This window comes from Bombina bombina, chromosome 7, assembly GCF_027579735.1.
Source record: "Bombina bombina isolate aBomBom1 chromosome 7, aBomBom1.pri, whole genome shotgun sequence".
NCBI classification, from domain to species: Eukaryota; Metazoa; Chordata; class Amphibia; order Anura; family Bombinatoridae; genus Bombina; species Bombina bombina.
The window spans coordinates 54,660,576-54,685,614 of NC_069505.1; the positions used below are offsets into that span (position 1 = coordinate 54,660,576).

At 41.5% G+C, this 25,039-nt stretch overlaps 1 protein-coding gene across 2 annotated transcripts in view; it reads left to right on the plus strand.

Moving 5' to 3' along the window:
• Positions 1-25,039, plus strand: part of CAPN1 (calpain 1) — a 156,802-nt gene that overhangs the window by 100,172 nt on the left and 31,591 nt on the right. The window contains exons 10-12 of one of the 2 annotated variants that reach the window (XM_053720121.1): positions 349-509; positions 5,756-5,928; positions 9,663-9,674. In XM_053720121.1, the coding sequence (XP_053576096.1) occupies positions 349-509; positions 5,756-5,928; positions 9,663-9,674 (346 nt within the window). The remainder of the gene's footprint in view (positions 1-348; positions 510-5,755; positions 5,929-9,662; positions 9,675-25,039) is intronic. The other variant, XM_053720122.1, reaches the window with a different exon arrangement.

Sequence of the window (25,039 nt, forward strand, 5' to 3'; positions counted from 1 at the left end):
AAACACTGAGACCGTTTCCACAGCTCCGTCAGATTTTCCTACCGCCTTACTATGCATGCGCTCTTTACGTCACCGCATTTCTGAGGAAAGCAGGAGTAATTATTTCTAACCCTGTGATTTTCCTACATAAGTAAGTGCGCATGATCTTACTGACGTCATCGCATTCCACAGATGCTTTAGCATCATCTGTGGAATGCGGTGACGTAGGTTTGCGCATGCGCAGTAGTAAAATCAGAACACCGGCCCTGACTCACTATTTGTCTGTACATATATATCCCTCATATTTTCCAGCCAACCTATTCTATTTCTCACTCCTAATCTAATCTCCTTATCTCTTCCCAACCACAGGATGTCTTATGACGATTTCCTTCGTGAATTTTCCCGTCTTGAGATCTGTAACCTCACTCCGGATTCTCTCAAAGCCCGCAAGTTCCGCAAATGGAGCACGACTTTGTACGACGGCTCCTGGAGGAAGGGAAGCACCGCTGGCGGCTGCAGAAACTTCCCTGGTAATTTAGAAGTTTTTTGGGGTTTACAGACCTGGTCCCTTTGGTATGATAATATAAGGATAGAATCGATTCTCATTAAGACACTCTGAGAATGTAATATAAAATGTTTCATTAGATGTAACATTAAACCTTTGCAATACACTTTTATTGATTATTTGTCCGCTTTTCCTATAATTTAATTCTCCGACTTGTGGGCTTTCCAATTCCTGCTAAAAGCACAGACTTAAAAGGACAGTTTACCCTAACATTTTTTTACTGTCACTTATTTAGATTAGTTAATTAACCATCTTTACATCAAGCTCTAGCCCAATTTTTATCTAAATAAACTTTGGCAGAAAATAAACTTACTAGATCTCATCTGGCTGTTTTGAAATGGCCACCTGACTCCTCCTCCTCTGATGTCTCCCAAAAGCTTGACCTGCAGCACTTGTACAGGATCCTCTCGTCCCTGCGCGCTCATTTCATTGAGACACTCATATGGCACCCCCCCTCACTTTCTTTCAGCAGAACGGTCTGCACTAACACACCCACATTTATATGCAGCACTTGTACAGGATCCTCTCGTCCCTGCGCGCTCATTTCATTGAGACACTCATATGGCACCCCCCCTCACTTTCTTTCAGCAGAACGGTCTGCACTAACACACCCACATTTATATGCAGCACTTGTACAGGATCCTCTCGTCCCTGCGCGCTCATTTCATTGAGACACGCATATGGCACCCCCCCTCACTTTCTTTCAGCAGAACGGTCTGCACTAACACACCCACATTTATATGCAGCACTTGTACAGGATCCTCTCGTCCCTGCGCGCTCATTTCATTGAGACACGCATATGGCACCCCCCCTCACTTTCTTTCAGCAGAACGGTCTGCACTAACACACCCACATTTATATGCAGCACTTGTACAGGATCCTCTCCTCCCTGCGCGCTCATTTCATTTAGACACGCATATGGCACCCCCCCCTCACTTTCTTTCAGCAGAACGGTCTGCACTAACACACCCACATTTATATGCAGCACTTGTACATGATCCTCTCGTCCCTGCGCGCTCATTTCATTGACACTCATATGGCACCCCCCCTCACTTTCTTTCAGCAGAACGGTCTGCACTAACACACCCACATTTATATGCAGCACTTGTACAGGATCCTCTCGTCCCTGCGCGCTCATTTCATTGAGACACGCATATGGCACCCCCCCTCACTTTCTTTCAGCAGAACGGCCTGCACTAACACACCCACATTTATATGCAGCACATTATTATTATGTTTGTATAGGACCAGAAAAGCGTTCTTTTCCATGTTTATAAAGGTGTGGTGTGTAGCATGCACTATTACTATTTAATACTACTGCATGGCTGATGTAAACTGTAGCTGTCTTACCTTCCCTGTCTCTGTATGTAGAAACAGTAAACAGATGCACAGTTATTGCTAAAAACCCGCTTACAAATCGTGACAGTTTCAACAAATAATTCCGCATAAGATTCAGTAGTGAAGATCTCCAACCAGCAGCTTTGCGGCCCTTATAAGTTGAATGTAGCGGGAGGCGGAGGACAGAGTCTGGGTGAGAGTGGGCAGTGAGGAGCAGTGTGAGCTCCCGGGGTATGGATCTGTACAGAACACCGGCACTCATATATGTATTTATATTTATATTATATTTATACTGCTGCTGCTACCACTCCACACTTTAGGATATGAATCAGGGAACCGTTATTCTCCTCATATCCATATTCATATCCTAAAGTGTGTAGTGGTAGCAGCAGCAGTATAAATACATATATGCTATAGAACAGGTAGTACAAGGAGCCGAAAGTACTAGGGACACAGCACCAGGTAAACAATGCTTGTTCTGTTATCTTTCCCCTAAAAGCTCCTGCAGCTTCGGAAGCACAGAGCGTACAGTCACACGCAGTACCTGCACTCCCGCTGCGTTCCTCTGAGTGCCGGTGTTCTGTACAGATCCATACCCCGGGAGCTCACACTGCTCCTCACTGCCCACTCTCACCCAGACTCTGTCCTCCGCCTCCCGCTACATTCAACTTATAAGGGCCGCAAAGCTGCTGGTTGGAGATCTTCACTACTGAATCTTATGCGGAATTATTTGTTGAAACTGTCACGATTTGTAAGCGGGTTTTTAGCAATAACTGTGCATCTGTTTACTGTTTCTACATACAGAGACAGGGAAGGTAAGACGGCTACAGTTTACATCAGCCATGCAGTAGTATTAAATAGTAATAGTGCATGCTACACACCACACCTTTATAAACATGGAAAAGAACGCTTTTCTGGTCCTATACAAACATAAATTACTTGTAAAAGAATAATAATAATGTGCTGCATATAAATGTGGGTGTGTTAGTGCAGACCGTTCTGCTGAAAGAAAGTGAGGGGGGGTGCCATATGAGTGTCTCAATGAAATGAGCGCGCAGGGACGAGAGGATCTTGTACAAGTGCTGCAGTTCAAGCTTTTGGGAGACGTCAGAGAAGGAGGAGTCAGGTGGCCATTTCAAAACAGCCAGATGAGATCTAGTAAGTTTATTTTCTGCCAAAGTTTATTTAGATAAAAATTGGGCAAGAGTTTGATGTAAAGATTGTTAATTAACTAATCTAAATAAGTAACAGTAATTTTTGGGTTGATTTATTTTACCCATTGAAGTGTATTACATTGTTTCAAATAACTATATATATATATATGATTTTGCCTGTGGTATTCCCACTTATACTGATAGTTTCTATACTTAAGTATAGTCTATGTAAGAAATTTCACTGCCAGTGGGAGTTAGTAGAGAAAAGCAATTATTCTCTCTAAGTCCTTGGCTTTGGTATAAAGACAGAGATAATATAAAGAAACATGTGTGTACAGAAAGTGATAAAATAAGGAAATCTGATTTCCCTGCAAGCTCAACTCATTTTAATGGGTTTGGTTTCAAAGAACAAAGCCAGCTATTACATTTACAAAAATAAAACTAAATCATTTCTCATACATTTGAAACTTTGCAGCTGGTATAAAAAGTAGTTAAAAACACATTACAAATCTTAAAGGAACACCCTGTGCCTTTTACGATTTAAACGTGCTATATTTTACACAGTCATTGGTTGCTCACTCCTAGAAAGAAACCTAGGTTACAACATGGCTGCAGCCATTGCTTTTTAGACACAAACTTTACACTTTCCAACTAATACAGTTTTAAAAATAAAAAAAATATCTGCATATTATTCTCAGGCATATCTGTTGCTTTGAATACATCATTCTATATAGCATTTATTTAGTGTATAACGTCCCTTTAAAGTGATATGAATCCCAAATGTAATCCTTTCATGATTTATAGCAAACATGCAATTTTAAACAACTTTTCAATTTTCTAATATTATTTCATTTGTTTCGCTCTCTTGATAACCTTTGTTGCAAAGCATACCTAGGTAGACTCAGAAGCTGCCGATTTGGTGGCTTCACATAAATGCCTCATTATCGGCTCCCCCCTCTGCATTGCTGTTTCTTCAACATAGGATACCTAGAGAATGAAGCAAATTAGATCATGGAAGTGATTTGAAAAGTGGTTTAAAACTATATTCTCTATCTAAACCATGAAAGAAAAATTTCGGGTTTTGTGTTCCATTAAAGGGACAGTCAAGTCCAAAATAAACTTTCATGATTCAAATAGGGAATGTAATTTTAAACAATTTTCCAATTTGCTTTTCTCACCAATTTTGCTTTGTTCTCTTGGTATTCTTAGTTGAAAGCTAAACCTAGGTAGACTCGTGCTAATTTCTTAGACCTTGAAGGCCACATCTAATCTGAAAGCATTTTGACAGTTTTTCACCACTAGAGGGCGTTATTTCATGTGTGTCATAAAGATAACGTGCTCACACACGTGAAGTTACCTAGGAGTCAGCATTGATTGGCTAAAATGCAAGTCTGTCAAAAGAACTGAAATAAGGGGGCAGTTTACTTAGATACAAGGTAATGACAGAGGTAAAACATGTATTAATATAACATTGTTGGTTATGCAAATCTGGGGAATGGGTAATAAAGGGATTATCTATCTTTTTAAACAACAAAAATTGATGAGTATGAGTAGAATGGAGTAGATTATCATGTAAACCATGCAATCTCTATAATGCGCTAGATTTATCAAGCCCTTTTCTCCACTTTGACTGCAGGTTTGCACAAAAGAACCTGCAGTCACAATTTATCAAGCAGCTGTCATCAGACCACTGCTTCCCTACCCTGTTCTTCACCTCTTGGGTAGAGAATTTCACTCTGCCCAGTCTATTCCGACCGGGGAGATTGACGGCTCCTGTCCGTGTGTGATTGACTATGCGCGGGCAGGGGGCGGAGCTGCACGCGGGTACAAAGGTGCACTTGTGTGCAATGTTAAATGCTGATTGGTGGCTGCACATATATGCCTTTTGTCATTGACTCACCTATGTTCAGCTAGCTCCAAGTAGTGCGTTGCTGATCCTCTTTCAACAAAGAATAACAATAGAATGAAGCAAATTTGAAAATAAAAGTAAATTAGAAAGTTTTTTCAAATTTTATGTTCTATCCAAATCACAGAAGAAAAAAAAAAAGTGTATTATGTCCCTTTTATGTACTATTCTGCTGACGTATATACGGATCAAATGTTCCTTCCAGTAAAACATAATTTAAAGTGATGGTAAACTTTCCACTTTGTATAAACAGATCAGGAATGGTAGCGATATATTAGATAGTTTAATTCATCATGTAATGAAGTTGCGCTATAACTTACTTTTTATTGTAGTGCTGAAATTCAAATACGCTCCGGCCGCTCACTTCAAAGGTAATTTTTTTTTGGTTGTGAGTTAACAGTTTGAACTGTTCTCCAATCAGCACTCTAGTCATACGGCACTCACACATTTTTTATTTTTTTTTAAGCTAGAGTGCTGATTGGAGCACAGTTCAAACCGTTAGCTCACCAAATAAAATTACATTTGAAGTGGGCGTCCGGAGTGTGAGGTAAATTAATTTAATATCTATATTAAAAAGTAAGTTATATCGTATCTTCATTACAACTGATTAATTAAACTCCATCTAAATTATTGTTAACATTCCAGATCTATTTTTTACAAAGAGGAAAGTTTCCCATCATGTGTCAGATATTTTCCCTGATGTATAAATGATCCTTGTTCTTGGGTGGATGGAATTGTTTGTAATGGAAGACAAAGGTAGACTGATTTTTTTGTGTGGAGAACTTTGAGATATTATCTGTGATTTCTATACAGCAACATTTTGGGTCAACCCTCAATTCAAAATTAAACTGGAGGAAGAAGATGACGACGATGACTATGGCGCCGAAAGAGGCTGTACATTCCTTCTTGCCCTCATGCAGAAGAACCGACGCAAGGAGAGGCGATTTGGAAAGGATATGGAGACCATTGGCTTTGCAATGTATGAGGTACTGAACAAAAAGACATTTAAATGTTAGCCCAGCGACAATGCTGATCAAAATAATGCACTTAAAATGTCAGCATCATATTGGCAACCTTCCAACTGGTGAAAGTGATGGTTAACTCTCCCTATTTTAAAATGAGATCCGGAATGTTAGCTATATTTTAGATGGAGTTGAATTCATCCGTTGTAATGAAATTGCGCTGTAAATTACTTTTTAATAAAGATATCAAATTCAAATTCCCCGCGCTCCTTCACCCACTTCAAAAGTCAGTTTTTCCTGTGATCTAAGGGTTTTAACTTTTGTTCAATTAGCACTCTAGCTAACTACAAAAGTGCCATATCAGGAGAGCGCTGATTGGAGAACAATTCAAACCTTTAGCTCACAGAAAAATTAAAGTGATGGTAAATCCGAGTGTTTAAAAAAAAACGCTAGGATTTTCATCACTAAAATTAAATAGGACTTTCAATCATCAGTTTTTTAAAATGGGTACTAATCTTAACTTTTCTTTGCCGCGGCCTCCTCGCTAAACTTGAGAAAAAAGCCCTGTGCTGTGGGCGGCCGGAGCAGTTGTGTTTAGCAAAGGGGCCGCGGCACATAAAAGGTGAGTTTAGTTCCCTTTTTTATAAAAACTATTGACTGAAAGTCCTATTTATTTCCAGTGATGGTAAATCCTAGCGTTTGTTAAATGCTCGGATTTGTCATCACTTTAAGCTTGGTTCACAGATCCTGAGAGTGCTTTGTTGTATTTGGATATATTTGGACTCTCCTATTATCTCTTTGTCCCTCACCCGCCACCAAGACTTCTCATGTGCCGCTCCTGTCCTCTGGAGCTCTCTCTACCGCGATTAATCAGACTATCTCCAACCTTGTATAGTGTCAGACATTCTTTGAAAACACACCTATTCAAATAGGCTTAACCTGTCTCCACTGTTTGTTTTTCATCCTATCAAAATTAACTACCTGAACCTCTGCTGCAACTACAATCCATGTGACAAGCTACCCCAAACCTTATGCCTCTGAACCCTCAACCTGTAGACTGTAAGCTCTTCCTGCACCCTCAACCTGTAGACTGTAAGCTCTTCCTGAACCCTCAACCTGTAGACTGTAAGCTCTTCCTGCACCCTCAACCTGTAAACTGTAAGCTCTTCCTACACCCTCAACCTGTAGACTGTAAACTCTTCCTGAACCCTCAACCTGTAGACTGTAAGCTCTTCCTGCACCCTCAACCTGTAGACTGTAAGCTCTTCCTGTAGACTGTAAGCTCTTCCTGCACCCTCAACCTGTAGACTGTAAACTCTTCCTGCACCCTCATCCTGTAGACTGTAAGCTCTTCCTGCACCCTCAACCTATAGACTGTAAGTTCTTCTTGCACCCTCAACCTGTAGACTGTAAGCTCTTCCTGCACCCTCAACCTATAGACTGTAAGCTCTTCCTCCACCCTCAACCTATAGACTGTAAGCTCTTCCTGCACCCTCAACCTGTAGACTGTAAGCTCTTCTTGCACCCTCAACCTGTAGACTGTAAGCTCTTCTTCCACCCTCAACCTATAGACTGTAAGCTCTTCCTGCACCCTCAACCTGTAGACTGTAAGCTCTTCCTGCACCCTCAACCTGTAAACTGTAAGCTCTTCCTGCACCCTCAACCTGTAGACTGTAAGCTCTTCCTGCACCCTCAACCTGTAGACTGTAAGCTCCTCCTGCACCCTCAACCTGTAGACTGTAATCTCTTCCTGCACCCTCAACCTGTAGACTGTAAGCTCTTCCTGCACCCTCAACCTGTAAGACTGTAAGCTCTTCCTGCACCCTCAACCTGTAAACTGTAAGCTCTTCCTGCACCCACAACCTGTAGACTGTAAACTCTTCCTGCACCCTCAACCTGTAGACTGTAAGCTCTTCCTGCACCCTCAACCTGTAAACTGTAAGCTCTTCCTGCACCCTCAACCTGTAGACTGTAAACTCTCTTCCTGAACCCTCAACCTGTAGACTGTAAGCTCTTCCTGCACCCTCAACCTGTAAACTGTAAACTCTTCCTGAACCCTCAACCTGTAGACTGTAAGCTCTTCCAGCACACTAAACCTGTAGACTGTAAGCTCTTCCTGCACCGTCAACCTGTAGACTGTAAGCTCTTCCTGCATCCTCAACCTGTAGACTGTAACCTCTTCCTGTATCCTCAACCTGTAGACTGTAAGCTCTTCCTGTATCCTCAACCTGTATACTGTAAGCTCTTCCTGCACCCTTAACCTATAGACTGTAAGCTCTTCCTGTATCCTCAACCTGTAGACTGTAAGCTCTTCCTGCACCCTCAACCTGTAAACTGTAAGATCTTCCTGCACCCTCAACCTGTAGACTGTAAGCTCTTCCTGTACCCTCAACCTGTAGACTGTAAGCTCTTCCTGCACCCTCAGCCTGTAGACTGTAAGCTCTTCCTGCACCCATAACCTGTAGACTGTAAGTTCTTCCTGCACCCATAACCTGTAGACTGTAAGTTCTTCCTGCACCCATAACCTGTAGATTGTAAGCTCTTCCTGCACCCATAACCTGTAGACTGTAAGTTCTTCCTGCACCCATAACCTGTAGACTGTAAGCTCTTCCTGCACCCATAACCTGTAGACTGTAAGTTCTTCCTGCACCCTCAACCTATAGACTTTAAGCTCTTCCTGCACCCTCAACCTGTAGACTGTAAGCTCTTCCTGCACCCTCAACCTGTAGACTGTAAGCTCTTCCTGCACCCTCAACCTGTAGACTGTAAGTTCTTCCTGCACCCTCAACCTGTAGACTGTAAGCTCTTCCTGTACCCTCAACCTGTAGACTGTAAGCTCTTCCTGCACCCTCAGCCTGTAGACTGTAAGCTCTTCCTGCACCCATAACCTGTAGACTGTAAGTTCTTCCTGCACCCATAACCTGTAGACTGTAAGCTCTTCCTGCACCCATAACCTGTAGACTGTAAGTTCTTCCTGCACCCATAACCTGTAGACTGTAAGTTCTTCCTGCACCCATAACCTGTAGACTGTAAGCTCTTCCTGCACCCATAACCTGTAGACTGTAAGTTCTTCCTGCACCCTCAACCTATAGACTTTAAGCTCTTCCTGCACCCTCAACCTGTAGACTGTAAGCTCTTCCTGCACCCTCAACCTGTAGACTGTAAGCTCTTCCTGCACCCTCAACCTGTAGACTGTAAGCTCTTCCTGCACCCTCAACCTGTAGACTGTAAGCTCTTCCTGCACCCTCAACCTGTAGACTGTAAGCTCTTCCTGCACCCTCAACCTGTAAACTGTAAGCTCTTCCTGCACCCTCAACCTGTAGACTGTAAGCTCTTCCTGCACCCTCAACCTGTAGACTGTAAGCTCTTCCTGCACCCTCAACCTGTAGACTGTAAGCTCTTCCTGCACCCTCAACCTGTAGACTGTAAGCTCTTCCTGCACCCTCAACCTGTAGACTGTAAGCTCTTCCTGCACCCTCAACCTGTAAGACTGTAAGCTCTTCCTGCACCCTCAACCTATAGACTGTAAGCTCTTCCTGCACCCTCAACCTATAGACTGTAAGCTCTTCCTGCACCATCAACCTGTAGACTGTAAGCTCTTCTTGCATCCTCAACCTGTAAACTGTAAGCAGGGCCCTCCTCCTGTACTAGATTTGTTAACTCTGTCATGTATTTGTATCTTACCACCGATCTCTACAAACCTTTGTACTATACAAATAATAATTGTCTTTCTCTCTCTCTCTTTTTTTTTTTTGCAGGTTCCTAGAGAGGTACGTAGCGTATACATTTCTCAGCGTTCTATACTCACCTGTCATTCTTTCTCGTGTGTGCTCATCCTTCTGTTTATTCTTTTGTCACTTTTTTGTTCTGTAATCTTTAAGGGATACTAAAGTCCCATTTTAAAAAAAGAAAGAAAAAAAAGTCTATATAAAAAATAGTTTTTAAACAGTAATCTGTCCCATTCCAGGACTTAAAATCTCTGTATTTAACCCCCTTTAAAGCCGATGGGGCAGATTTATCAAAGGTCGAGCGGAAATGATTTGCTGTAGCGAATTATGTCCGCTCGACCTCGCCAAATGCCGACAGCATACGCTATAGGCATTTATCATTGCACTAGCATTTCTGGTGAAATGTATGGAAGAAGATACAGCCAATAAGAAGCTACCATCCCCTGTAATGCAGAAGATACAACCAATCAGAAGCTACCATCCCCTCTAATGCAGAAGATACAGCCAATCAGAAGCTACCATCCCCTCCAATGCAGAAGAGCAGTGTGCTCATGCTTCATAGGCCGACTGACTCTTAGCGCCTATTTGGCCGCTGTTTACATTGCGCTGCCGGAAAAAGCTGAATCTGTTTTTTTGTAGAGCAGAGGGGCATGAGCGGGCTTTGCTATTCTACATTAGAATGGGGCTTCGGAAATCATGTGGTGCAAGCCCCCTCCAGAAAAAAAATTAAATAAAAAATAGCAAAAGGATCTGGATTACCAGTGAAGAAGCAGAAATGTGGATTTTTAATGTTTTGAAGGGATAGTCTGCTTTAAAAAGAAAGATAATCCCTTTACTACCCATTCCCCAGTTTTGCATAAACCAACACAGTTATATTAATACACCTCTGTGATTACCTTGTATCTAAGCTTCTGCAGACTGCCCCCTTATCCTCAGTACTTTTTACATACTTGCTTTTTAGCCAATCAGTGCTGGCTCTTGTATAAGCATTATCATTCTCCACAGGGAGAGAGCACAATGTTATTTATATGGCACACATGAACTAGCACTGTCTGGCTATTGTGCAAGATATACAATGCACTGAGATAAGGGGCAGCCTGCAGTGACCTAGAAACAGGCAACCTTAGAAGTTATAAAGTACATTAATATAACAAAGTTGGTTATGCAAAGCTGGGGAATGGTTAGTAAAGGCATTATCTATCTTTTAAAGAATAAAATCAAGCAGACTGTTTCTTTAAGTACAGGGGGTTTAAGTTCTGGATAGGGACAGATCATTACCATTTAAAAAGGTATTTTCTTTCCTATGACATGGAGAGTCCACAACGCCATTCCAATTACTAGTGGGATATTCAACTTTTGGCCAGCAGGAGGAGGCAAAGAGCACCCCAGCAAAGCTGATAAGTGTAACTTCCCTTACCCATAATCCCCAGTCATTCTCTTTGCCTCTGCCAATGGAGGTTGTGCAAAGTTGGTGTCTAATGATAATAATCTTTTTATGGGTACTTTCCCTGCCAGCAAAGATTGGGGTCTAGCTGTGTCGTCAATCTTTTGAGTAAAAGTAGTGGTGGCTTTTAGCAGTTAAAAGGCGGCGAGGAGGTCTTTGCTTTACTTCTAACATTTTGCTACCCCTTTGTAGAAAGCCAGGGTTGGTTACCCTGTTCTTTCTTTTACTACAGGTTCCTCATGGGGAGTGGAGTACCGTTCACACCTAAGTAGCTGCTAACAGCCCTGTAGCTGGATCCACAGGTAAGTGCATTTTTCTTCTAGGTTCTGAAGGATAGCTTGTTAGAGGTAAAACCTCTAGTGGATCTAATTTGGGACATAGATTATCTAAGTTGTTTTAGATACATTTTTGGGGCAGATTTGCTGGCACATTATGTATGCTTAACTCAGGCATTTAGAGAGACTAAGGGGGTTAATATTAAGCTATGTGCGTAAGACTTATCTTTATTTGGCTAATTATATTGGAAAGGTTTGCCTTTAAGCGTTTATTATAAAAGACGTATGGCAAGGGGCAGTACTGTTTGATTTGGAGTCCGGATGAAAATTAGGCTGTTACGGCTTTGATAAGCTTTTAATTTTGAGCCGTTTTGAAATCCGCTGTTTTTTAACTGAGACTTGTGGTGCAGTTTCTTTTTTACTATCAGCCCGCTCACGTGACTCTCCGCTCTTCCGTGTGTATGAGGAGCGGAGTTTAGTCAGTCATTAAGCCTGGACTGCTGCATCTATCTTTTCTGATGATCGGATTGCCGGTCTAATCTTGTGAATTTCATCTCATCTGGAGAGTTCCATTTCTAGTGGGTTATTTGACCCCCGGTATGGTAGGAGCTTCAGGCACTCTGAGTTTTTTTTGAGAAGGGTCTAGCTGCAGACTGGAGCTCCACTCTAGACAGGAAACATGTGACCTCCACTCAAAGCTTTTTTTTTTTTTTTTTTTAATCAACTTTAAGTAACAAACAACCTATAGACAATCATTCTGAAAACAAAACATTTTTGCAGCTTTCTTGTTCTTAATGTGCACTCACAGTGGTTACCTTATAAATGACAATCGGCATAAACCACTGTGAGTGCACATTAAGAAGAACAAGATAGCTGCAAAATGTTTTGTTTTCAGAATGATTGTCTATAGGTTGTTTGTTACATTAAAGTCGATTTAAAAAAAAAAAAAAAAAAAGCTTTGAGTGTAGGTCACATGTTTCCTGTCTAGAGTCAGTGGAGGTCACATGTTTCCTGTCTAGAGTGGAGCTCCAGTCTGCAGATAGACTACTTTGTTTTTTTTTTGTTAAAGTAATAGGTGCCGTTTTTTTGATATTATATTTATAAAAGTTTTCAAAGTTTCTTTGAAGTAATTTATTGGTTCTGTATATACTACAAATTTATTTTTAATTTTTGTGGGAACTGATACCTGCAATGGAATCTGAAAAAGATTATTCTTTCAATATGGATAAATGTTTACTTTCCTTAGAATTCCTTAATGTACTACCTATGCAATTTTGTTCCAATTGCTTAGCTAAGACCTTAAAATATAAGGACAAATTAATCCCTTGTGAACCTAATGTCTCAGGATATTGCTGTTCTAGATATACCTCAGCTTTCTCCTCAAACGTCCCAAGCCTTATCAGTTTCGCATACAGTGCCTTGTGTGTCCTCTCAGCCCCCTAGGGGTGTTTATTTGCCAGGGGATTTTGCCACGCAGATAACTTCTGCGGTATCAGCGGCTTTGTCTGCTTTCCCTATTTCGGGTAAGCGTAAGAGGAAATCTAAATATTTATCTGCTAGTAAGGCTTCTGACTCCTAATTCTGCGCTGGTGAACCTTTCTTATTTGTCTGATGAGGAGCCTTCTTCAGTAGATTTTAAAGGTGAAATCTCATACTCTGACACTTTGGCAGGAAAATCTTCAGAATCTGAAGAGGTAAATTTTAGATTTAAGCTTGAATATCTTCGGTTACTTCTGAAGGAGGTTCTAGTTACTTTGGACGACTCTGAACCTTTGGTTGCTGCAAACCCTAAGACGTCTTCTTAGCTGGATAAAGTTTATGATTCTCCTTCTTCTGATGTTTTTCCTGTTCCTAGGAAAATTTCAGAATTTATAGCATAAGAATGGAATAAGCTAGGGGTCCCATTTCCCCTTCCCCTGTTTTTAAAAACATGTTTTCTGTTGCTGACTCTATTCGAGACTCATGGCGCACCATTCCTAAGGTAGAAGGTGCTATTTCTACTCTAGCCAAGAGAACTACCATTCATATAGAGGATAGTTGTTCTTTTAAGGATCCTATGGATAAAAAGCTGGAGGCTTATTTAAAAAGGTGTATGTTCATCAGGGTTTACAGTGGCAACCTGTGGCAAGTATTGCCACAGTTGCGGGAGCAGCATCTTATTGGTGTGATGCCTTGTCTGATCTGATTTCAAAAGAGACTACAGTAGAGGAGATCCAAGACAGGATCAAGGCTCTTATACTGGCCAATACCTTTATCTGTGATGCAAACTTGCAGGTAATTAGACAGGGAGCTAAGATATCTAGCATGACTATTTTAGCTCGCAGAGCTCTCTGGTTAAAATCTTGGTCAGCTGATGTTTCATCTAAGGCCAAGCTTTTGGCTTTGCCCTATAAGGGTAAAACTTTGTTTGGACCTGGTCTGGCAGAGATCATTTCAGAGATTACGGGTGGAAAGGTATCTTTCCTACCTCAAGACAAGAAGAATAGACCTAAGGGTCGTCCGATTTCTAATTTTCATTCCTTTCTGAGGTTTAAGGGATAAAAGTCCTCTTCTTCTTCCAAACCAGACCAATCCAGCTCCTCTTGGAAATCCAACCAGCTCTGGAATAAGGGAAAACAAAACAAGAAGCCTTCCGCTGACTCTAAATCAGCATGAATGGTCTGCCCCCAATCCAATTTTGGATCAGATGGGGGGCAGACTTTCTCTATTTCGACAGGCTTGGATATGCAATGTCCCAGATCCATGAGCTGTGGACATAGAATCCCAGGGTTAAAAAATAGGATTCAAGTCTCACCCTCCAAGGGGTAGATTCATCCTATCAAGACTATCCTCAAACCATGTAATGAGGGAGGCCTTATATTGCGTAAAGGACCTATCCTCCCTGGGAGTTTTTTTACCAGTCCCTCTAAGGGAACAAGGTCTAGGATTCTATTCAAATCTATTTGTGGACCCAAAAAGGAGGGAACTTTTTGTCCAATCTTAGATCTCAAGTGCCTCAACAAATTCCTCAGGGTTCCATCCTTTAAAATGGAAACAATTCGTTCCATTCTTCCTTTGGTACAGGAAGGTCAATTTATGACAACCATAGACCTGAAGGACGCATACCTTCATGTTCCCATTCACAGGGAACATCACCACCAGTTTCTGAGGTTTGCCTTTCTGGACAAACATTTTCAGTTTGTTGTGCTTCCGTTTGGTTTGGCCACGACTCCCAGAATATTCACAAAGGTTCTGGGGGCACTATTGGCAGTGATCAAATCCCAGGGAATTGCTGTGGCACCTTATCTAGACAACATCTTGGTTCAGGCGCCATCTTTTCAACTAGCTCAATCTCATACAGAGATGCTGTTGTCTTTTCTACGTTCAGTGTAAAGGCCCAGCACTTGTACCCAAGCAAGTAGATGCACGCTGAAGGGACCCTGCAATAGTCCCTGATGTAATCCCAGAAAAGCAGAAAAACAGCAGCACCTTCTTAATGCAGAAAAACTTCCTTTATTGATGGAACATCATGGCAGACAAGAAAGATACGTTTCGGTCACAAGCTGACCTTAATCATGTTCATGAACATGATTAAGGTCAGCTTGTGACCGAAACGTATCTTTCTTGTCTGCCATGATGTTCCATCAATAAAGGAAGTTTTTCTGCATTAAGAAGGTGCTGCTGTTTTTCTGCTTTTCTGTCTTTTCTACGTTCCCACGGGTGGAAGGGGAATTTGGAAAAGAGTTCTTTATTTCCATCTACAAAGGTGTGCTTCCTAGGGACAATAATAGATTCCATTTCCATGAAGATTTTCCTGACGGAGGTCAGAAAATCCAAACTTTTTGCTTCCTGCCTTTCTCTCCAGTCTTCCTTTCAACCATCAGTGGCTCAATGCATGGAGGTGATTGGTCTGATGGTGGCATCCATGGACATTGTCCCTTTTGCTTGGTTCCATCTGGAAGTGTTTTCTCTGATAACCCTCAGGTGGGGAGTTCCAGAGTTGGATCTGATGGCATCCCGCCAAAATGCCAAGGTTCCAAAGTACAGTTCAAGGTCAAGAGATCCTCAGGCCATTCTGATAGATGCTCTAACGGTTCCTTGGTGGTTCTCTCTGGCATATCTGTTTCCTCTGTTTGCTCTCCTTCTACGAGTCATTGCTCGTATCAAACAGGAGAGAACATTGGTGATCCTAATAGCTCCTTCATGGCCTCGCAAGATCTGGTTTGCGGGTCTGGTATGGATGTCATCTCTACCTCCTTGGAGGTTACCTCTGAGGAAGGACCTTCTAATTCAGGGTCCTTTCCTCTATCCAAACCTAGATTTTCTGAAGCAAACTGCTTGGAGATTGAATGCCTAGTTCTGTCTAGACGTGGTTTTTCTGAAGCGGTCATTGAAACTATGCTTCAGGCTCGCAAACCGGTTACTCGCAAGTTTTACCATAAGATATGGAGTAAATATCTTTATTGGTGCGAATCTAAAGGTTTCTCCTGGAGCTGGGTGAGGATTCCCTGGATTTTGTCTTTTCTTCAGGGTGGCTTTGAGAAGGGTTTGTCGGTCAGTACTCTAAAGGGTCGGATTTCTGCATTATCTATCCTTTAGCACAAACGTCTGGCGGACTTACCAGATGTTGGGGGAGGGGAAGAAACAAGAACGCTAATTAGCTAATACCCAATAATGACAGAGAACCAAAAATTGTTTCACACCAAAATAATTATAAAATAGTTTTATTTATAAAAACGTAAAAGTGAATTTGATAATATAAGGGAAATGGTAATGTCAGGTACTAGTATATAAGAATTAAAATTTAAGACTTTAAAAATCGCAATAGTACCTTCAAGTCTATTTTTATCGTTCAGATGGACTTTATGTATAAATCAGATCTTACAAATCGTGTTGTTTCTTATCTTGAGATAGATAAAACAATTTTAAGCAATTTTCTAAAACCTCTATAGAATTCTGCAGATGAAATATACAATATAATAGGTACAAAATAATCAATTTGGTCGGCCAACCATAACTCGTTTGCTAATACAATTAAAAGAGTATCCTTATATAGAAGCTATTTAACTTTACAGCAGACGCTTTTTAGGTGATATACAACTTAGTTACAGGAAGTTTAAAAAACAACTGATATTGCACATATGTGAAGGTAACGATTATTTACTATGTATCTGTTGTTATAATGCCAGCTGTGTGGCCGACAGAGTTAGTACCACCAGCTGTGTATCCGGAAGGGTTAGTGAAGTGTTAAGACTGTATACAAGAGAAATCGCCTGATTAACACTTCACTAACCTTTCCGGCTACACAGCTGGTGGTACTAACTCTGCGGCCACACTTCCTGTAACTAAGTTGTATATCACCTAAAAGCGTGTGCTGTAAAGTTAAATAACTTCTATATAAGGATACTCTTTTAATTGTATGCTCTAGGTCTAAGCTTTTAGCGAATCCTTAGAATGGGAAGACCTTGTTGGGAACTATTTTGACGGAATTAATCTCTTTTGTAATTTAAAGAATTTCGGGGGGAAAAAAAATCCAAATAGCCTGCTGTTGAATCAAGGACAGCATGAAGGACATGACCCCGATCCGGGATCGGATCTTGTAGGGGCAGACTTTCCGTCTTCGCTCAAGCTTGGGTTCGAGATGTTCAGAATCCCTGGGCAATAGAAAATAGTGACCCATGGATACAATTTGGAGTTCAAACGTTTTCCTCCCAGAGGCAGTTTTCTGCTTTTAGGATTATCTACAGATCAGACAAAAGGAGAGTTGTTCTTATATTGCGTAGGAGATCTCTCAGACCTGGGAGTGATTGTTCCAGTTCCAATACAGGTACAGGGTCTGGGTTTTGTATCCCAATCGGGTTGTGGTTCCCAAAAAAGAGGGAACCTTCAGACCACTTTTTAGATCTCACGTCTAAACAAATTTTCTTGGTATACCGTCCTTCAGGATGGAAGCTATTCATTCCATTCTTCCCTTGATCCAAGAGGGTCAATTTATGACAACAGTGGATTTAGAGGAAGCGTACACTCATGTGCCATTCTCATGAATCGTCTCAGTTTCAAGGTTTGCCCTTCTGTACAAACACTTACGGTTCGTGGATCTTCTTTTCGGTCTTGCAACAGCTCTCAGAGTTTTCACAAAGACTCTGGGATCGCTGTGGGCGGTGCTTCGGTATCGGGGCATTCAGGGGCATCCTGTCTGGATAACTCCCTAGTCCAGGATCCATCCTTATGGCAAGCAAGATTTCATACGGACATGGTGTTATCCTTCCCACGATTTCACGGGTGGAAGGTAAATTTGGAAAAGAGTTCCTTAGTCCCATACACAAGGGTAACTTTCTGGGAAGCATAATAGATTACATATCAATAATGATTTTTCTAACAGAATTTCAGGAAATCGGAGATTATCAATTCTTGTCTTTTCATTCAGTCCACTCATCGGCCTTCAGTGGCTCAGTGCATGGAGGTAATCGGGCTGATAGTGTCGGCAATGGTCATCATCCCGTTTGCTCAGTCACATCTTAGGCCTCTGCAGTTAGGCATGCTCAGGCAATGGATCGGAGATTATACAGATTTGTCTCTTCAAATACTACTGGAGCAGGAGACAAAAGATTATCTTCAATGGTGGTTGTCTCTAGATCATCTCTCCCAGGGAACCTGCTTTCGCAGACCATCTTGGGTGATTTTGACAACAGACGCCAGCCTTCTAAGGTGGGGAGCATTCTGGGGCTCCCTAAGGGCTCAGGGGGTTTGGATTCAGCCAGAGTCTGTTTTTCCTATAAACATTCTGGAGCTGAGAGCGATTTACAATGTTCTTCTGGCCTGGCCTCAGTTAGCCTTGGTCCAGTTTATCAGGTTCCAGTTGATCAAAATGACGTCAGTGGCTTACATCAATCATCAGGGAGGAAAGAGGAGTTCCTTAGCGATGACAGTGGTATCCAAAATAATTCAGTGGGCAGAGGCCCATTCTCGCTGCCTTGTCGGCGATCCACATCCCAGGGGTGGAACAACTGGGAGGCGCATTTCCTGAGCAGACAGACCTTTTCTTCCAGGGGAGAACTCCATCCGGAAGTGTTCTCCAGATTTTTCCTCCTTTTACTTTTCTTCCTCAGATTATTGCTCGAATCAAGCAGGAGAGGGCTTCGGTGATCCTCATAGCAATGACTTAGCCTCGTAGGATTTGGTATGCAGATCTGGTGGACATGTCATCCCTGCCACCTTGGAGACTTCCGTTGAGGAAAGACCTTCTAATTCAAGAGCGCCTCCTTCACCTAAATCTGGTTTATCTGAAACTGACTGCTTGGAGATTGAACACTTAATATTATCCAAGCGGGGGTTTTCTGATTCGGTCATTGTGACCATGATTCAGGCTCGTAAGCTTGCCACTAGACAAATTTATCATAAGATATGGCGTAAATATCTCTATTGGTGTGAATCCATGGGCTACTCATGGAGTAGATAGGATTCCTAGAATTTTGTCTTTTCTACAAGAAAAGTTTCTCGTCAAGTGCCCTAAAGGGTAAAAACTCTGTCTTTCTCTTTTTTGTTACACAAACATCTGGCAGATGTCCCAGATGTACAATAATTTTGTCAGGCCTTGGCCAGGAGCAGGCCTGTGTTCAATCCAGTTACTCATCCATGAAGTTTGAATTTAGTTCTCAGAGTTCTTCAAGTGGCTCCGTTTGAGCCTATTCTTTCCTTTAGATATTAAGTTGTTATCTTGGAAAGTTTTATTTCTTGTTGCTATTTCTTATGCTCGGAGTGTGTCAGAGCTCTCGGCATTACAGTATTAGTCTCCTTATCTTATTTCCATTCAAATAAGATAGTTTTATGTACTAAATTAGGATTTCTTCCTAAGGTTGTTTCTGATCGGAACATTAATCAGGAGATATTTGTTATTTTCTTGTGTCCTAATCCTTTTTCTCAGAAGGAAAGAGTTCTGCTCAATTGGGACGTGGTCCGTGCTTTAAAGTTTTACCTGCAGGCGAGTAGGGACTGTCGTCAGTCTTCTTCTTTGTTGGTGGTTTTCTATGGCTACTTCTCTTTCTTTTTGGCTGAAGAGTATCTTACGTTTTGCATATGAGACTGCTGAACAGCAGTCTCCAGAGAGAGTTACGGCTCATTCCATGAGGCCTGTTTCTTCCTCATGGGCGTTCAGAAATGAAGCTTCTGTGGAATAGATTTTCAAGGCTGCAACTTTCTCTTCAATCTTTTTCAAGGTTTTACAAATTTTACACTTTTGCCTCGGCTGAAGCCGTTTTTGGGAGAAAGGGTTCTTCAAGCAGTGGTGCCTTCTGTTTAGGTTCCCTGTCTTGTCCCTCCCGTATCATCTGTGTACTCTAGCTTGGGTATTGAATCCCATTAGTAATAAGGATGATCCGTGGACTCATTGTGTCTTAAAAAGGAAAAGAAAATGTATGCTTACCTGATAAATTGATTTCTTTTTTGACACGATGAGTCCACGGCCCGCCCTGTTCCTTTAGACAGGTTGTGGGTTATTATAAACTTCAGACACCTCTGCACCTTGGCTTTTCCTTTCTCTTCCTAACTTCGGTCGAATGATTGGAGTGGGAGGGAAGGAGCTGTTTAACAGATCTGCTGTGGTGCTCTTTGCCTCCTCCTGCTGACCAGGAGGTGAATATCCCATTAGTAATTAAGTTGATCCGTGGACTCATTGTGTCAAAAAGAAATAAATTTATCAGGTAACCATAAATTTTCTTTTTTATTGGACTAACTGTACATTTATAAGATGACAAGCTTCCGGAAGAGTGTCTTCCTTTTTCAAGTCTTAAGCAATACTGACCATTTCGATGGAATTTACAGATTATATCTTAAAACACAGGCTAAAAAGACAAAGTGTTACAGAGGTCTGAATGCAGGGGGAGGAGGGGTGTCGTAAAAATCATCATGGGGGTTTAGGAGACAGGCAGATAGTGTCAGTAAAAGATTACAGGCAGGGGAAAAAATATGGTAATACACACAGCATATATAGGGTTGCCACCCAACCGGCTGGGTGGCAACCCTATATATGCTGTGTGTATTACCATATTTTTTATATATATGTGTGTGTGTGTGTGTGTGTGTGTATATATATATCTATATATATATATCTATATATCTATATATATATATATCTATATATCGCTCCTTGATTGAGATCCGCCCGGCACCTGTCTATTGCTGCTTCTGTGTCTCTAGGGATGGTTAGATTTACCCCTCGCGGATCCAGTGATGTAGGGTAGAGCACCTTGGATAAGATTGACTTCAGACTTTGCCTCAAAAGAAGTGGACAGGAAATGGCAAATTGTGTACTATTATTATTATATTACAATTTATCCCTCACATTTAAAACCCTCAAAGTTCATATGAGGTATTTAAAAGCTATAGCAGAATTAGATCCAAGTAAAGTCTCTTTTCAAACCCTGTTTTTGCCATATTCTGCTTGATTATGTGTCTGGTGTAATAATAGTCTAATATTTGTCTGTATTAGTATAATGCAAGTCCTGTAGACAACAAATCTCCTTACGTGTTTCGAAGGAACAGTAAATTATTATTATATTTTAAAAGATGAAGTTGCATTACACAGCAAATTGATGTATTCCAAATGTATTTTTCAAAAATGATGATCAACTGAATTCCCTGTAAGGATCCTAGTGCCTCTAAATGGTATATCCTGGACATTTTCCTGTCACCCCCCCTTCTTGTTAAACTCTCTCAATAATCTGAACAATCAGTTGAGTGATGTTTTGTTTGATAGTTTACTACTGGCCACTTATCTGATAAGGGGTATGGCTATTATTATTAATTTGTTTTATCAAAATATTTATATATAGGAGCCACTTATATGATGGAAATGTTATATGTGACTTGAACCAAGTCAAAACAAAAATATGATCTATATATGTACCAGTCGTTCTGTTCTGAACAGTGTATGTGTTTATTCAGAAACATTCATGAATATGTCAACTAGTAGTTTGTTATATTATATATGTGAAATAACCTAACAAATATCAGATTAATTATAAGCTTTTGAAAAATACATTCAACAAGGAATGCTCAACTGAACTTAAACTACTGCTCAGCCATAATGGATGTGATAACTATGTCTATTCAGCGGACCTTCTTCTCTTCCTTTATTACCATATGTTTTTATATATATGTGTGTATATATATATATATATATATATATATATTCTCCAACATAGGTGTGTCCGGTCCACGGCGTCATCCTTACTTGTGGGATATTCTCTTCCCCAACAGGAAATGGCAAAGAGCCCAGCAAAGCTGGTCACATGATCCCTCCTAGGCTCCGCCTACCCCAGTCATTCTCTTTGCCGTTGTACAGGCAACATCTCCACGGAGATGGCTTAGAGTTTTTTAGTGTTTAACTGTAGTTTTTATTATTCAATCAAGAGTTTGTTATTTTGAAATAGTGCTGGTATGTACTATTTACTCAGAAACAGAAAAGAGATGAAGATTTCTGTTTGTATGAGGAAAATGATTTTAGCAACCGTCACTAAAATCCATGGCTGTTCCACACAGGACTGTTGAGAGCAATTAACTTCAGTTGGGGGAACAGTGAGCAGTCTCTTGCTGCTTGAGGTATGACACATTCTAACAAGACGATGTAATGCTGGAAGCTGTCATTTTCCCTATGGGATCCGGTAAGCCATGTTTATTAAGATCGTAAATAAGGGCTTCACAAGGGCTTATTAAGACTGTAGACTTTTTCTGGGCTAAATCGATTCATTATTAACACATATTTAGCCTTGAGGAATCATTTATTCTGGGTATTTTGATATAATAATATCGGCAGGCACTGTTTTAGACACCTTATTCTTTAGGGGCTTTCCCAAATCATAGGCAGAGCCTCATTTTCGCGCCGGTGTTGCGCACTTGTTTTTGAGAGGCATGACATGCAGTCGCATGTGAGAGGAGCTCTGATACTTAGAAAAGACTTTCTGAAGGCGTCATTTGGTATCGTATTCCCCTTTGGGCTTGGTTGGGTCTCAGCAAAGCAGATACCAGGGACTGTAAAGGGGTTAAAGTTAAAAACGGCTCCGGTTCCGTTATTTTAAGGGTTAAAGCTTCCAAATTTGGTGTGCAATACTTTTAAGGCTTTAAGACACTGTGGTGAAAATTTGGTGAATTTTGAACAATTCCTTCATGTTTTTTCGCAATTGCAGTAATAAAGTGTGTTCAGTTTAAAATTTAAAGTGACAGTAACGGTTTTATTTTAAAACGTTTTTTGTACTTTGTTATCAAGTTTATGCCTGTTTAACATGTCTGAACTACCAGATAGACTGTGTTCTGAATGTGGGGAAGCCAGAATTCCTATTCATTTAAATAAATGTGATTTATGTGACAATGACAATGATGCCCAAGATGATTCCTCAAGTGAGGGGAGTAAGCATGGTACTGCATCATTCCCTCCTTCGTCTACACGAGTCTTGCCCACTCAGGAGGCCCCTAGTACATCTAGCGCGCCAATACTCCTTACTATGCAACAATTAACGGCTGTAATGGATAATTCTGTCAAAACATTTTAGCCAAAATGAACACTTATCAGCGTAAGCGCGACTGCTCTGTTTTAGATACTGAAGAGCATGACGACGCTGATAATAATGGTTCTGAAGGGCCCCTAACCCAGTCTGATGGGGCCAGGGAGGTTTTGTCTGAGGGAGAAATTACTGATTCAGGGAACATTTCTCAACAAGCTGAACCTGATGTGATTACGTTTAAATTTAAGTTGGAACATCTCCGCATTCTGCTTAAGGAGGTATTATCCACTCTGGATGATTGTGACAAGTTGGTCATCCCAGAGAAACTATGTAAAATGGACAAGTTCCTAGAGGTCCCGGGGCTCCCAGAAGCTTTTCCTATACCCAAGCGGGTGGCGGACATTGTTAATAAAGAATGGGAAAGGCCCGGTATTCCTTTCGTCCCTCCCCCCATATTTAAAAAATTGTTTCCTATGGTCGACCCCAGAAAGGACTTATGGCAGACAGTCCCCAAGGTCGAGGGAGCGGTTTCCACTTTAAACAAACGCACCACTATACCCATAGAGGATAGTTGTGCTTTCAAAGATCCTATGGATAAAAAATTAGAAGGTTTACTTAAAAAGATGTTTGTTCAGCAGGGTTACCTTCTACAACCAATTTCATGCATTGTCCCTGTTGCTACAGCCGCATGTTTCTGGTTCGATGAGCTGATAAAGGCGGTCGATAGTGATTCTCCTCCTTATGAGGAGATTATGGACAGAATCAATGCTCTCAAATTGGCTAATTCTTTCACCCTAGACGCCACTTTGCAATTGGCTAGGTTAGCGGCTAAGAATTCTGGGTTTGCTATTGTGGCGCGCAGAGCGCTTTGGTTGAAATCTTGGTCAGCTGATGCGTCTTCCAAGAACAAGCTACTTAACATTCCTTTCAAGGGGAAAACGCTGTTTGGCCCTGACTTGAAAGAGATTATCTCTGATATCACTGGGGGTAAGGGCCACGCCCTTCCTCAGGATCGGCCTTTCAAGGCAAAAAATAAACCTAATTTTCGTCCCTTTCGTAGAAATGGACCAGCCCAAAGTGCTACGTCCTCTAAGCAAGAGGGTAATACTTCTCAAGCCAAGCCAGCTTGGAGACCAATGCAAGGCTGGAACAAGGGAAAGCAGGCCAAGAAACCTGCCACTGCTACCAAGACGGCATGAAATGTTGGCCCCCGATCCGGGACCGGATCTGGTGGGGGGCAGACTCTCTCTCTTCGCTCAGGCTTGGGCAAGAGATGTTCTGGATCCTTGGGCGCTAGAAATAGTCTCCCAAGGTTATCTTCTGGAATTCAAGGGGCTCCCCCAAGGGGGAGGTTCCACAGGTCTCAGTTGTCTTCAGACCACATAAAAAGACAGGCATTCTTACATTGTGTAGAAGACCTGTTAAAAATGGGAGTGATTCATCCTGTTCCATTAAGAGAACAAGGGATGGGGTTCTACTCCAATCTGTTCATAGTTCCCAAAAAAGAGGGAACGTTCAGACCAATCTTAGATCTCAAGATCTTAAACAAGTTTCTCAAGGTTCCATCGTTCAAGATGGAAACCATTCGAACTATTCTTCCTTCCATCCAGGAAGGTCAATTCATGACCACAGGTGGATTTAAAGGATGCGTATCTACATATTCCTATCCACAAGGAACATCATCGGTTCCTGAAGGTTCGCATTCCTGGACAAGCATTACCAGTTCGTGGCGCTTCCTTTCGGATTAGCCACTGCTCCAAGGATTTTCACAAAGGTACTAGGGTCCCTTCTAGCTGTGCTAAGACCAAGGGGCATTGCTGTAGTACCTTACTTGGACGACATTCTGATTCAAGCGTCGTCCCTTCCTCAAGCAAAGGCTCACACGGACATTGTCCTGGCCTTTCTCAGATCTCACGGATGGAAAGTGAACGTGGAAAAGAGTTCTCTATCTCCGTCAACAAGGGTTCCCTTCTTGGGAACAATAATAGACTCCTTAGAAATGAGGATTTTTCTGACAGAGGCCAGAAAAACAAAACTTCTAGACTCTTGTCGGATACTTCATTCCGTTCCTCTTCCTTCCATAGCGCAGTGCATGGAAGTGATCGGTTTGATGGTAGCGGCAATGGACATAGTTCCTTTTGCGCGCATTCATCTAAGACCATTACAACTGTGCATGCTCAGTCAGTGGAATGGGGACTATACAGACTTGTC